Here is a 15,283-nt window from a genome sequence, read left to right as displayed (position 1 = left end):
AGTGAGATGGATTCCACACCCAGGACAGATCCGTGCCGCCATCCTGCATTCAGACTAGCTTCCTCCACACCTAGACAATACTACCTGTGGACAGTCAAGGAGACGACCGCTCACCCCATGTGTGGCTTTGGGTACCTGCTACCTCCTGGTGTGGTTGGGGGTGCGTGTGGCAATGCAGACACCCTGCTGCAGGGGGATTAGTTGTATGTGAAAACAGTTTTGAGCCCCTGGAAGGGCAGAGCTGAGGTGCTGGTGAACAGATTATTACTTTTGTGTGTAGATTGACTATTTGATACCATCAGAGGGGTCAATGATTGAGCAATCTATATGCAGTAAACTTGGCTCTTCTAAATCATATGTTTCATGGACATTTCCTACTATTTATTTCTCTATCTATCTGACTTGGCATATATTTATTCTCACAGTGATATATGGTTGCCGCACAAACTGTAAATATTTCCAAAATTCCCTTTTCCACCTTCCCTCTTTCCCAAAAGAATAATTCAGCTTGCTGATGTAGGCACTAGAAAGGTCCTCCTAAATTTAAGCCCTGTGGTGCCCCTGACCCATGCAAGAATGCCAGCAAGTGCACAGCACCTCATCTGTTACCTACATACAGCTTTATGCTAGAAATATTTTCTCTTTATTATACAATTCAGCTCTGAGGAGGGCTGGGAGAGAATTGTTTCTGAGAGTATAAAGAGGAACCTTTCCAGAGGGACTGCATCTGCAAACCCCCAGTGTACAGTGAAAGGGGTGGTAAGACTCTAAGAGATCACAGGTACATGAACAACATTGCATCCAGGGGGCTGGCAGTGTCCCGGCAGCGTCCCAGCAAAGGCCAGACTGCACCCAGCCCCTTGGGAAACACTCAGCAAAAAAACCTCAGAAGTAGCTGTATCCCTGTGGCCATCTTGAGATCTCTTACAGGATTCAAATGGCCTTGACCTGCTTTGAAGCTTCTAGAGACACGGTTCATCCAGTGTCATCATCTGTCATGTTCTCTGAGAAGCTGGAGCAGAGGAAGATGGAGAAATGGAGTCCTGCAGTCCATGAATAACTGGAAAAGATTTTCCTTCTCTCCCTGCCACTCCTATCTGCTTGTTGGACGCGGCTGAGGATCCATCTGTAATACCAGGATGACAGCTCCTCACAACAGTTTACACCCCTCCTGGACATAAATCCAAGCTGGCCTGGGGCTCGCCCTCCTCCAGAGATGACCTTGGTCATAGTTGCGTTGGTAGTTCATTAGCCTCTGGCACAGAGCCGTTCTCACCCTTCCCACTGCCGTCTTCCTTCTTTGATGACACTGCAGACTTGTTTGTCCTTTTCAATTGTTCCTCTCTCTCGAAATCCCTGGGAACCTTCAGCCTCTTCTTACACATCCTTATTTCCTCTGTTACTTGAGATCCAGCACACTTATTGAAGGATGCTATCTAACCTGATACCTGCATCAAGCCATGAGATTTGCAAGGTGACATTTAAATTGCCCGTATTGCCCAACTCTGTACTAAGCTACATCTGGAGTCAGTGGTCGATTCGGCTGCTGTCTGCCTTCCTCACCAAGCCAGATGAGCTCCTAGCAGTGCTCGTATGCCCCTGTTCTGTACTTGAGAAATATGTGACTTGCAGCCAAGGGGAAGCATCTATAAATGTTGTGGCAGCCAGTGCCAGGCTCTTGACAAGAGTGAAGCTCTGCCGTCCAGCCTTGCTTCTCGGGGAGCTTGGACAGAAACGGAGGCACTGATGTAGCAGGAGGCAAGTGAGGATTTGCCAAGGGAGGCCATCTCGTAACACAATTTTAATTGACGGACTGTTCTCCTTCTCAGGGGGACATTCATTTTTGTATCTTGGAATGTTTATCAGATGAGCCTCAGCTTCACAGTAAATGTTCGCTCATAAAACTGAGCGACAAGAGGGAAGTTGATTGCCTCCATGTAATAAATACATCACACCGGAGTCCTCGTGAGCCCAGTTTCCATGAAACTCACAGGTTACTGCAAACAGCTGCTTGCGAGAAGACACACTGACAGCCAGATGTCCCAAACAGACCGTTTACATTAAGGAGACGTTAAAAATTTAGCTCATAGGTGGCCCTAAACCAGGACTTTCTGTGGTCAGCAGCATCTTGGCACCTGGCTTGCCTCATCCTGATAGTCTCCTTTAGCAACAACAACGTCTTTCCTGCGCCTCCCCACCCCCCCCCCCCCCCCCAACCTCTTACAGACACCAAGCGATCTCACAGAGTTAGTTTGTTCCAACAAAACAGAGGAATCTGTCTAAACCACTGAAGGTTTAATGCTACTGTGCATTCGAACCTTTGGAGCTGCGCAGCCAGAATGCTTCCTGACACAGTGACGGGGAGATTTCTCTATTATTTTCTCTTCCTGTGTTTTCAGGACAATTCTTATGACCACTGCAAACAGAGCCTGGCTTTTAGGAGGAGAACAGACAAATAAGTTAAAAATCTTCCTTCCATGCCCCTGCTTGTGGCTACCAGCAACAATGGGGTCAGGATGTGGCATCAGCCAGGGCTCACAGCCTCTCCTTTGCTTGAGCAAGTCACCCAGGCAGCCGGGACAGCCGCAGGAGATGAAGTGCATGTCCAGAGCAGCTGCCTTCTGGTACCGAGAGGGAATGCAATGTACTGATGGGAGGCTGTGATAAGAGGCCATTGAGTCCTGGACTCATTGTCCTTCCACACGAGGGTCTGACAGACCCAGGTCAGTTCTCAGTAGAGTGGAAAAATCTCAATTTATGACAAAATTGCCCTATATGGGAACACAGCAGCCAGGCAGCCACCCTCTCCCCACAGCAGTCCTGGGAATCTCATCTTTCCCTCCAGCCCAGGTATCATTTCTTCTTCTTCTTCAGTTCATTCTCTTAGCACCTTCCTCCTAAGTGAGGTAAGGCAGGGTTTTGCTGGCTCTGGATGTGTTTTCATCCCACACCAGCCATCGAGGTGAATGATCACTGTCCCCTGTGCAGCTGGGGAACAAATATCCCTGTGGGAGCAACCCTCAGGGCTGGGCGGAGCAGGAGGTAGCGTGTCTCCTGCTCTTGGGCACGTCCTTGCAGTGCTGGGGCTGGCAACCAGGAACCTCGGTGCCCAGTCCCCTGTGCAGTCACTGCACTGCATTCCCTTGCAGTGGGGCCACTGGTTCATGCACAAGCCCTCGGAAAGTGCCCCAGCCACAGACACGCGTTCCTCTCCCCTCTCCTCTCCCCCACCATGCCATGAGGTACTGCAGAGGGAAGCAGCCGTGTAGAGCCGTCACTACTTTTAAATCCCCCTCTTCATCATTTATGACTGTGGCTCTGACCTCCTAAATCCGTCACATAAGTGGAGACCAGAATCAGTCCCTGGCTGGCGCCAACTTAAAACAACAGCCCCTGCGGCAGGCACGTGGCAGGTGGGAGGGCACTGCTGGCTCATGCCAACATGGGGGCACCCCCCGGCTGGGCTGTGGGGTGAGGGGGAAGGGGATTGCTTCATCCTTTTGGGGGCTGAGAGCTCAGGGTCTGACCACAGGCAGTCATGAAAGTGACTCCCCCCGTCGCTCGCTCCCCTGCCGTCCTCTTCTGATTCCTGCCCTTTAATAAGGCAATAAATTACCGTTTCTGGCAGGGATGAGGTTGGTCAGCATTTAGGAAGATTTCATTTCCAGTATTTGAAAAGGTGGTCGTTCTGACCCGACAGCCCTCCACAGGGAGCACTTGGGTAATACCCAGGGCTTGATTTATGGTGTTAAATTGGCAGCCCAAGAACTGCTCCTGTAATTTATTACCCAGCCTTCACCAGAAAGCCTCTCTCTTTCTCAACCCTCCCCTCGCCCGCTCTGTCTCTTTCTCCTTATTTTTTTAAAGAGGGAACAGCTGACAGCCAAAAGCTAAATCTAACATTTACACATGACTTCATTACTCCACTAAAATAAATGACTCAAAGCGGTGAAACCCATCAAAACTGGGGCTTTGGCACTGGACACCAAAAGCGAGGGGCCTGATTCCCCCCCTCCCCATCACCCTGTCTCCTCCTTGACCAGGGTGCAGTGTGTTTTCAGCATCCTCGTAGGGCCAACCCATTTTGTGCTGCATCCCACCCTTAAACATTGTCTTTTTCCCGGGACTGACTGCACTGAGCACAACTGCAGATGCAGCAGGTATATGGAGAGCAGATCCGTGAGGAGCACAGCCTCCGGCACACAAGATATCAGCAGGTCTAGATGGTTTGACTCCTGGACACCTTGGGAACCTTGAGCTGCTCCTCACATGTAGAAATGTTTGCCTGGATAAGATACCTGAGTATGTACCAGGAAGCAAGGACAACATGGTGATTTTCAGCAAAATCTGGAAGATCATGGAAATGTGGTGGCGGAAGTAATGAAAATGGAAAGGTAGAGAAGGCCAAGGGAAATGGAGGCAAAGGCAGGTTGTGTGGGATAGAAGTGAGAGAACAGCAAAGAAAGCTATGGAGGGTAGGAGAAAGGTGAAGTGGTGAGAAGGTAGGAGAGGAAGAGAAGAGCTTGGCCAGCAGACATGTGTAGGTGGGTGCTGGGGAATCCACTCCTTGTGTTGTTAGGCCCAAGTTGTGGTGACCCACCAACTGGGTTTTGCCTCAAGGGCTGGTCATGGCCACTCATTGTCATTCCCCTATTGCTGTGGCTGGGAAAGGCCTTGTGGCAAGTTGGAGTGGGAACCAGTCTGGGGGAAAATCCAAGGATAGCTTGGTTGGCCTTCAGATGGACAACTTCCCCATGTCGGCACAGCATTCAGGTCCACAGACACCCACACAAACACAAGAAAATGGGCTGGGGAAGGGCCAATACCCACTTTTGGCAGTAGAGCTGATTTACAATAAATGAGGGTGACCATGGAGTTATGGCCTTAGAGAGGTGATGGTTATCCTTTTTGAGGAGGAGGGTATTCTGGCTAAATGTTCTCCTCCCAAGCACTGTCAACTCACATAAAAGTCCGTCCTATGAGCTGACCGTGGGCCCTGTGCTTGCTCAGCCTTCCTTGAAAAAAAGGGAGAATCAGTGCAGATGTTAAGAACCAATTTCTCAGCGTTAGGATGGGTGAGCACTGGAAGGATCACCAGTACTTGGCTCTAAGAACAGGTTAGACAAATATTCATCAAGGCAGGTTGATCCCATCAGGAAATGACACCGATGATGCGTTTTGGTCCCTTCCAGCACCAGTGACTGTGATTTGCTGAAGTTTGTTAGCTGTAGTGACAGTCACTACAGACTTTGATTTGCAGCTGAGCTTAGCTTTAATCAATCAGCCTTTACTGAAAGCATCTAATGCCATCAGAGAATTTCATAACTTCTTGGCGGCAGGCGTCCAGCAGCAAAGGACCTGTTCTTGGCAGTGTGTCAGGTCTCAACATGCAGTGGGAGCACCAGATGCTGTAGAAGGTCAGATGGCTGCTATGAAGAGTAGCATGAGTAGAGGTATTCTGTCAGAGCTGGGCACAGCTCAGCCCACAACGTCATTATATATGTGTGTGTGTGTGTGTGTGTGTGTGTGTGTACAGCTAACGAGGCTCAAATTGCCTAGACAGGCTTGTCTTTATAGATTAGATCGATACATGGATACCATGTAGTGTTGTCCAAGAAAGGCCAACTCGCTTTGCTCTTGCCTTCCCCTGGAAAGCCGACCCTGAGCCCATCACCCCCAGGGAGGAGCGGGGAAGCTTTCCGCCTGCGGCCCTGGAGGAGCAGTGGTTTCCTACAGCCTTTCATCCAGTCTTCCCACTCCGGAGGGAGAGGTCTGTAGCCGGCGGGGGATGCCGGGATGCCCTCTTGCCTCCTGCCACCGTCTGTGCCCTCTGCTCTGACGCTGGGGTGACTGGCCAGCCCTTCCCTGGTGTCCCATCCCCGGGTGCCTGCTGATGTGCAGCCACATCGGGCTCCCGGACCCCCCCCGGCTGGGAGCTCACAGCCCAGGCTGAAACACCGCTCAGCTTTCATAATCAAATAATCCCCATGTTTATGCCTCGCTGACTGACAGCGCTGCCCTGACATATCATTATCGGGAATTTACATTCCTGCAGGAACTGTGAAATCCCCTAGCCTCGGATCCAGAGCTTTCCTGTGGCACCAGAGGGAGAGGAAATAATCTGTGATCTTGAGACTTTCAGACCACTGAAGTAAACCCTCTTCCCCTCCCTTTGTTTGATTTAGCACTTTGCAGACTCCCACAAGGGGATTCTTGGTTTCTTACGGGTTTATTTTGTTTTGTCTTAATGTGTTGTGCTTTTTTTCCTCACTCTTCTAGTGTCAGTCCTTTTGGGCCATTTGCCTCCTGGAGACTTTGGAAAACAGGAAAGGAAGGGCTGGGCTTATCAGGCGGGAGCACTAAGGTGCTGGGGGGCTCACCAGGGTGCATGGGGGCCAGCACATGGGCTGGAGCCTGCCGAGAGCACATGGTGGTGGTGATGACCATCTAGCCAGGGGCAGACAGTGTCCCCAGGGCACCCAAACTGCTCTAGTGGGTCAGACCTGAGGTCCCTCCAGGCCTGTTGACCTGGTGCTGTGAAATAGTAGATATACCCAGAACTTTTGGGCAAAACAGAGCTTCTCTCCATTTGAAACAAGGAAGACAATGTGTTAGGGCAATGAGTCTTGTCCGTTCTTGTCACAAGACAGAGCTGGTGGTGGAACCCAGAAGTCCTGGCTCTTAGTCTCCTCTTTGCATTGCCAGCACTGCTCTGTCTCTCTCTCTGTTTGTCCCCTCCAGGAAGGCACACCTGATCCTGAGGAGGCTGGAGAAGGTCAGCAGTCACTGCTCGACCCTGCTACGCAGTGCCTACATCCAGAGCCGCACTGAAACCATGCCCTACTTGTTCTGCCGCAGCGAAGAAGTCCGGCCGCCCGGCATGGTGTGGTACAGCATCCTAAAGGACACCAAAGTAACGTGCGAGGAGAAGATGGTCTCCATGCTGCGCAACACGTACGGGGAGTCCAAGGGGCGGTGAGGGAAGGTGCGGGCCTGGAGCTGTGGGAAGCAAAGGGACTCCGAGGAGTCGAGGACTTGTGATGTGCTGAGTGGCTGGTGGGGTTCGGGGTCGGGTGGTGTTTGGAGGGGGTGGAAGGGGACAGCAAGGCCAAACAGGACTTTCTCACGCAGACGGCAGAGAAACAAGAAATCAGCAAGTTGGACTTTAATTTCTTTTCCTTTTTTTTTTTTTTTAATTTTTCAAGAGAAAAAAAAAAGAAATTACCTAATTTGACTCAGCATAAAAGCCTCTCCTTTTTAATCTTTTCTTACTGAATTTCCTGGACTACACGCTCCAAAACCCTGGGAGGAGGAGATACCCGCTCGAGGCCAGGGTGAGGCAGAGGGGAGCTGCTGGGCACAGGGTGACCCTCTCCCTGCCTGCCCTGCCTGCCCTGCCACCGGGCAGGAGCTGAGGGGTGAGGGGCCCCGGTGCCGTGGTGGCCGAGGACGCCAGGAGGAGGTGGCGCGGGTGGCCAGCGACACTGTGCTGCCGGCAAAAGTCCCAGAGGGGGATGCCAGGCAGGTGCCGGGATGCTGCAGGCAAGCTGGGCTTTTGTACCACTCCGACTCGACGGACCGGCTCCGTGCACAGCCTTCGATCGCAAGGCTCCCGGCAGCTTGTTCTGTGCATTAAAGATTCATATTAAGTCCATCTTCGCTGCCTCCTTGGTGTTTCTTCCTGAAACCATCTTACTGCTGCTTGGGCATCCGTAGGGTTTTGGGAGTGGAGAGGGCATCACTGATGGTTGTCCCCATGCTGGGAGGTTGCTAAGATGAGGGGCTGTATCTGGAAACCGGCGCTGACCCCAAGAGCTGGATGTGCAGAGAGGAGGGGAAAGTGCAGCCTCTTTGTGTAGGGTTGTCTCCTTCCCCAACACCCAGCTCAGCCACCAGCCCCCGTGGGGGATGGAGGCGTGTGGGAAAGCCCAAGAAGGAAGCCAGGGGCTAAAAAGACATGGAGAATCTGGTTTCTTTTACTGTCAGATGTGGGTTAGGCTGGCACGGGATCCCTGTGGGTAATGGATTTCTCAGCCTGGTAGCCAAACCAAGAAGTGCAGGAGGGTGAGAGGGAAAAAACCAAAAATCAGATCAGCTCAAAGCTATTGCTTTTTCTTTTTAAAGCAAAACAACAAACCTAGAGGGGGAAAAGGGAACAGTGTGGATTGAATGAATCAGTTTAGTTTTTGCCCAAAGCAAATAGTTTTGTTTAGTTTTTTCAGGTTATTTAACCCTTTAACAGAAAAGCAAACAAGCAGAATGTGACTTTCCACATGAAAATGTTTTGAAACCAAACAAAGGTGCAGGATTTGATGTGGAGGAAGTTCAGCCAGAGACCTTTTTCTTCTTGAGCTAGACCTATTTGCCTGATTTGCACCCACTCAAATAATTCTGATCATTTCTCCCAAACTGTTCTTTTTTCCTCCTGCTCTTTGATTATGTCTCTTCATCTGTGTTGTGCCACGTTGATGTTGCACACTGGGAAGCCCTCCAGTACCTGGTCAAAGTCCCGCTGGAGTTCACAGAAAACCTTGCCTTGATGTAGCAGTCTGTGGAGCATTGCAGGTTGCCTAAGGTCTTAATTTTTCAGCTAAATCCCTTTTTCTGATGGAGTGGGAGAGGACAGTGACACTGAGGGATCTGGGCTACGGCCACTGTGTCACTGAGGCTTGTACAACACTGAACACGAGGGTCATGGAGGGACCATGATGCCACGTGTGTTAAAACCTCTCTCAGCCCCCAGCACTGCTGTGCACGATAACCATCCCTTTGCCCTTCGGAGGTGGCTGGTGGCCACAGAGTTTGGTTGTGGGGCTGAAGGAGATGACCATGACTTGCTGCAGACGAATGTAGACTTTGCATTTGCTTGGCAGGAGCTGCTGAGCCCCGGCATGGCTCTCAGCACCCCTCCAGCATCCAGCACCAGCCATGCCTGAAGCAGGTCTGCAAGCTGCAGAGAGACCGGAGCTCACAGATCTTGCACCTCCCAAAACAGGAGACACTGGTATGGGAGGAGGTGAGGCAATATTTGTTCAGCTTTGCTATTGTGTAAAACAAAACACAGCAAAACCCTTGAAGTGCAAATGTGCAGTGTCCTGGCCGGTGCCTGGACTGGTGTTTCTGGCACCACTGAGCCGCTCATTTCATGTGCTGCCATGACACTGTATATGCACTGCTGGGCTTGGGGGGGCTTTTAAACCTCTCTTTGGAGACACTGATGCAGATTGACAGGGACTGATCCTCCCCCCACCAGCAGCTGCAGGGCGGGTGGTGGCAGGACAGGTCCCCGCGGACGCTCGGGATGACCAGAGCCAGCAGCAGCCGCACAGAGCCCGGCTGGCCCCGGCCTGACGGCGTGCTGCTGCGGGCGCCGGGGGCACCTCCAGGTGCTTTGAAGCAGTCTTGTTTTCTCAGGGCTCTGGCTGGCAGCTGTGCCTTTCCCTGTATTTTACAAACATGGTGTTTTATTTTGTTTTTGTTTGTTTTCTCTCGGAGATGATTCATTTCTCTTGAAAGCCCCGTGCAGTGTGTGCTGCGATGGGGAGCAGCTCTGCGGTTTCACCGCAGGCGAGAGCCGGTGTTGAGCGACCTGATGGACAAATTGTTTGTGTTTTCTGTAACGCCACTGACAGGACTGGAGGCAATCGTAGGTGTGATGGGGCTAATGCTACTCGTGGGATACTTGACCATCCTGAGTGTGGTGCTAGGTGTCAGGAATAGATGCCAGGCAACGTACAGGGCGGCTGGCTGGAAGCCCTTCAGCACGTTTTTCTCCCCCACAGTGGTATTTTTTGCACCTGGGATACCCATCCCAGCAGCCTCCCTCGGCAGAGCGCAGGGGGAAAGGGAAAAGCCTGCAGCACAGGGCTGTTTTGCTGCAGACAACGATAGAAAGGAGACCTTCAACTCTGGTAGCCCTAACCTGCTGGGAACGAAACAGGAGCAGCACAAGGACAAGCTGGCTGTCCCCCTGGCTCAGCGCTGCAGCTGTGTTCGCTGCCGAGACCAGGGGCTTAATTCTTGCTGCTTACCTTGGAAGGCTGCTGAAGAGCTTCGCTTCGCATCCTTGGTGAGGCTGGCTGTTGCATACAGGTATGGATACAGAGCGAGTTGTGTGTAAGCCTGTGTTAATATGTACACAGCAGGTGGAAGAGTCTAGACTCCCAGGCAGGAAGGCTGCGGAGTTTGACAGCTATTAACCTGTCGAGAAGCACACCTAGCTCCCAGATCAAAGCCAGAAAAGCCTCTGGCTGGTGGTGCTACCCGGCACGGCGTACCCAAGCCAAACAAAACCGAGGAATTCATCGAGGTTACACATCCTCCGGCACGCAGCTGAAAGGAAGGGTCTGTATTTTCTCCCTGGAAACTTTGGAGAATGTAACCCTCTGGCTTTCAAGATAAACAGTTGTAGTCACAGCCTAGCAATGCTGGCAGAGGGACCCGTGCCCTGCAGTGTGTGCACACATGCACACACACACATCCCCCTGCCATTCCTCTGCCTCCTGTACGAAAAAGAGATCCTTGCTCCAAAGCAAGTTGCTGCTGCCCCAGGAGCTGGTTCCTCTTGCCAATCTGTACCCCAACTTTGCTGTGCCACCAGCCAGGCTTTGGCAGACCAGGGGCCAATGCTGTCCTGGGTGGGGAGAGCACCAAGGGGTAGATGAAACATGAGAAGTGAGTGGGGAGAGGGGCAAAAAGATGCCATCATCCAGGTTTAATAGATAAACTACCCACGTTCATTTGCAAAGCCGAAATTATTTGCCTGATGGTATGAAGCAGGGAAGGGTAACCTGGCATCAATGGCTCCTGGATGGAGTCACCAGCTTTAGGATAAGTTCAGGTCAAAAGGAGCAACCCCCTCCATGTGTCTTTGCAGTGAGTGCACGTACAGGTAACGGCATCCATAGTGCAGGCTCGGGTGCATGAAGGGCGTCCGCTGCTCCCTGCACAGCCTGGCCTCACTCCCACCATCCATCCTCCCCCCCAGCACCCTGTAACCTCCAGGTCAGCACCAGGAGGTGGTTTTTCTGCAGAGGCTGCTCATGCTTCACCATATATATGTTCACACTCTTCCTTTTAGCAAACATATTCACTGCCATTTTCAGCACCCCTTGAACATCTCAGCAGGCACGCGTCCTTCTTCAGGGCACCCCAAATCTGCCACTTGTTTGGCAGTGCAGAGCTGGTGACAGCTGCCGGTCCCCTCCCAGGGCTGCTTGGGGCTGTCCCCTCCTCAGGAGCAGAGTGGCTCTGAACAATCCCCATTGTCCCCACGGCCATTGTTCCCCACCGCCCTCGTCCCGGGCCAGGCTGCAGCTGGCACCATGCACAGAGGGGCTGATTGTTTGGGTTGCTGTGCCACTGATGACACACCGCTTTGGGACAGCTCCTTCCCATGGCAAAGGCCTCGGGAGTCAAGTGCTGCATTTGCTTCTTTATTTATTTGTTTGGTTTCTGCTTTTCTTGGTTGGAGGTGTCAGGCTCTGCTGAGGTTGGGGCAGAAGCCAAGGGAGTGCCAGGGGCTGCTCAGCATGGGCAGCCCAGGTCCTCTCCACCACAGGGGGTGCCTGGGATGGACAAAGCCTGGCAGTAACACCAGTGCTGAGCCATGACAGCGCCCTGCGATGTGACAGATGCCTCAGTAGCCTGTGTGCTCACATCTGGTTGTGCTGGGAGGATGTAAACTGCACGTTGTACCTGCTGAGACAGAGGCAGGATTAGCTCTCCAGAAGCTGAGCATCACCTGCACAAATCAATTTGTGAACTGCAAGGCACAAAGGAAAAGATTTCTGTTTCTTTTTCTAAGCACACTTGACCTGTCTGCCTCCCCCATGGTGGCCATGATATTAAGCCAGGAAGGACCATGGTGGGGGACATGCCCTGGGCAGTTCTGGCTTGCACGTGCCATTCACAGTGCTGGGCTGGAGCTGGGGCGGGCAAGGCTGTGCCCAAAGGGCTCTCAGCAGCTCCTGGGCACCAGGACCTGCAGAGGCTTCAAGGAACAGTTTGAGTCAGTGTGGTGTGCTTCAGCTTTGGCATTTCATATGGTGCTGGGGAGTTGGGAGGCTTTAAATGCTTGGATGGAAAGTTTGAGCATTGCAGTATTAATAAAGTGTGCGATACAAAGGATTCCCTTTCCCTCCCCTGCTCCTGCCCACCCTCCCATCTCTCCAGGCCCATTTAGCAGCCACTGTGGCGTGGAGCCTTCACACCTCATGGAAACACAGCAGTGTCAGGGCTCAGGCAAGACCATGCTATTAGGGGCACATTTTGAAAAGATCTACTTATTTTAAGCGTGTCTGTGCTACAAGGTGAGTGCCCAAAGACAGTGCTGGGGTTTGAAGTTCATCCAGAACCTTACCCATATTTCAACTCTCTCATCAAAAATGCCAATGAACCTGAAGTGGAAGCCGGTTCATCCCTGTGGGCTGGATGATGATAAAGGGGAGCAGCTGTGAGCTTAGATATGGGGCCCACAGGCTTCTTTAAAAAACTGTATGAGTGGGGGAGCGATTTATAAACTGGTGAACTGGCTGGTAACATGTTAAGAGCCGAGGGGGGGAGGGGGGGAGTAGCTAGAAGTGACCGTGTTGTTGTTTGTACTAGTGCTTCATCATAAGTAAAGCAACCAAAAAGTTGTGAATAACTTTTTATCAGAAAAAAAAAAATATTACTTTCATGAAAGCTGTTTTTAACCACTAACAATCCTCCTCAGGCCTGAGAGAAGTCAGCCAAAAGATTCTCAAGACCTTTAAAACTATTTTGACACAGTATTGCCTCACTTGTACTTAAAAAAAATTTAAGACCCTGTCCCTTTGGCTGCATTTTATCAGAGAACTTAGGCCAGTTGTTGACTTGAATGATGTAGGCAGCTGTTATTCCAATTCAGGGCAGAGGGAAAATGTGGGGCCACCGTAGTGTTGTGGTAGTTAATGCGCAGCAAAAAGGAGAATTCTGGCTTGGGAACTGCTCACTTTTATTCACCTCCTAGGTGTATGTCTTAGAAACTGAAAAGCTGAGGAAGTGGGATGGAAAAGCCCGGGAAAAGATAGTGCTGGGCCCCGCAGTGTTTGCTGGGTGTGTGTGTGTCTGTGTATGTGTGTAAGCGAGTGAGCACATGGGCACACGTCTGCAGCGTATGCACCGGAATGTCCATTTGCTCTTCAGATGCCCTTGCTTACATGGAAAGAAGTTTTGTTCCATACTTGTGAGGCGTTTGCTTTATATTCCAGTCTTTCTACAGAAGCTTTTTTTTAAGCCTTTGTGTCTTTTTGTCCAAATTGTTCAAAGTTGCTAACAGCTTCATTTTCCCATTACCACAATTACCAATGCCATACTTGTTTGAGAAGCTGTGGCTTTCAGCTGGGAGAGGACTTTGCCGTATGAATTCAGAGCAATTTCCCCAGCTTTCATATATAATTAATGCAGTCAGCTCCTTTTGATTTAATGCAGCCAACAGGAACCACATCTGCTGTCACAAGTGCCTCACAGTCACTTCAGCACATGGGCCTCTTGGAGAGGCTGGTGGCCCAGTCTGGGTGACTCTGAGTGTGTCATGAGACCCCTTGGGCTGGTCGTCGCACAGCAAGGTGACTGGCATTGCTGCTATGGGGCTGAGATATTAAACCTGCCTTCCTTGCTAGGTCTCAGCCAGATTTAACATTTGCTGGTGGCCACGAGCCCTGTTGCCATCTTGCAGGACCTTGCTCAATTCATGTATTGATTTTTTTTTTTTCCCTCTCCCTCTCTTTAGTGATTGATTTCCAGACAGACACGTAAACTGGACATAGAAACTGTTGTTTTGACTGTGCATTTCAATTGATTGTGCTCTGGTGGTTGTGCACATGTGGGAGGAACAGAGCTGAACACATCTCAGCAAATGCAGCCCAGCCCAGCAGGAGAGAGCTGCCCGCTGTTTGCTGGCTTTATGGGTTGCTCCTGTCTTAAGATCCTTATTAATGCTTAATAGATAGTTCAACACACAGCCAATTGATTTGTATATTGCTATAGAATCACAGAATCATAGAACGGTTTGGGTTGGAAGGGACCTTTAAAGGTCATCTAGTCGAACCCCCCCTGTAATGAGCAGGGACATCTTCAACATGATCAGGTTGCTCAGAGCCCCGTCCAATATAGACACGACCTATTTAATACATTGTTTATGGGCCTTTTTATCTACAGTGTGTTCTATTGATAGGGCTGTCTGTGACGCGCTTATACCCTATTAATAATGCATTGGCCATAGACAAGGATGGTATAGAAAGCATGATGTGCTCCTTTTGTCTTTCTCTCCCTGCTCAATATTGCAGTGGATTTTGACAGTTATAATGCAAAACATTTTTTTACTGACTCACTTATGCCTGTGTAAAAAAAAATTTAATTTATTCTCATCCTTCAGTCTATTGTCCCCAAACGTCCCATGGATTGTGTGGTGTGGAATTAATTTATTATTCAATCCACAGGATGGTTACGCACTATGCTGTTACTGCCAGACTTTTAAAGGGGGCCAAGGTGGTACCAGCCAGGACTGTAACTACATCAGGATGGCAAATGGAGCTAGCTGGCATTACAGCCCAATGCTGACTAAAGCAGATGCAGAGGGAAACGTGTGACAGGAGAAGCATAGCTGGTATTTAACACTCCCGCCCCCATGCACCCCCTCCGTCTCCTCTGCCCATACTCCCAGCCTCCGTGTCTTACCAGGGCTTTCCTAGGGAGTTAAATCATTAATGAGTTTGGGAGTTAACTGGGTTAAAAATGACTCGCTTTAGGATCAGGGGTCAATAACTGTCAGGGTTAAATGGCACCTATCCTGTCTGCATGCGCATCCGTAAGGTTTGGAGATGTTAATACTGAATCAATTCACATTTGGAAGCTGAATCAATACAGATTTCTCAGTATAACAGTGTAGAGTCCAGAGTCCCTTTCCCTGCCTGCCAGAGCAGGGTCTGAGCAGGCAGCAGGCTGGGTCTGGCACCACAGCCCTGGCCCTGGCGTGGGGGTCCCTCTGGAGCAATAACATGGGGGGGGCAGCATGGACAAAGTGGGGCAACACATCAGGACCAGCACAGCTGGGACCAAGGGGAGGCAAAGCCTCAGAGGGAGGAAATTCTGCAAAGCTGGTGGACCAGAACAGGGCCAAAGGACTTTGCCATTAATGATTATCAACTTAATTGCCCAGGGAAGCTGCCCTTGGCTGCTGGACCTCCTTTGCTGGACCTGCAGCTCCTCCAGCCCACCCTCCTCTCCGCAAACACCTGCTGTGGCAACAAAAAGCCACACT

The 15,283-nt window shown here is 50.9% G+C and overlaps 1 protein-coding gene across 3 annotated transcripts in view; it reads left to right on the top strand.

Annotated features, from left to right (window-relative positions):
- ASTN2 (astrotactin 2) overlaps window positions 1–7,654 on the top strand; it is a 360,756-nt gene extending 353,102 nt beyond the window's left edge. For all 3 annotated transcript variants that reach the window (XM_074891653.1, XM_074891654.1, XM_074891655.1), the window contains one exon: window positions 6,742–7,654. In XM_074891653.1, the coding sequence (XP_074747754.1) occupies window positions 6,742–6,979 (238 nt within the window). In that variant the 3' untranslated portion in view covers window positions 6,980–7,654. The remainder of the gene's footprint in view (window positions 1–6,741) is intronic.
- Window positions 7,655–15,283: the final 7,629 nt, after the last annotated feature.

Source organism: Strix uralensis, chromosome 21 (assembly GCF_047716275.1).
Source record: "Strix uralensis isolate ZFMK-TIS-50842 chromosome 21, bStrUra1, whole genome shotgun sequence".
In the NCBI taxonomy this organism is placed as follows: Eukaryota; Metazoa; Chordata; class Aves; order Strigiformes; family Strigidae; genus Strix; species Strix uralensis.
Note: the sequence above shows the minus strand (reverse complement) of the source record. Positions and strands in the feature narration are given on the sequence as shown.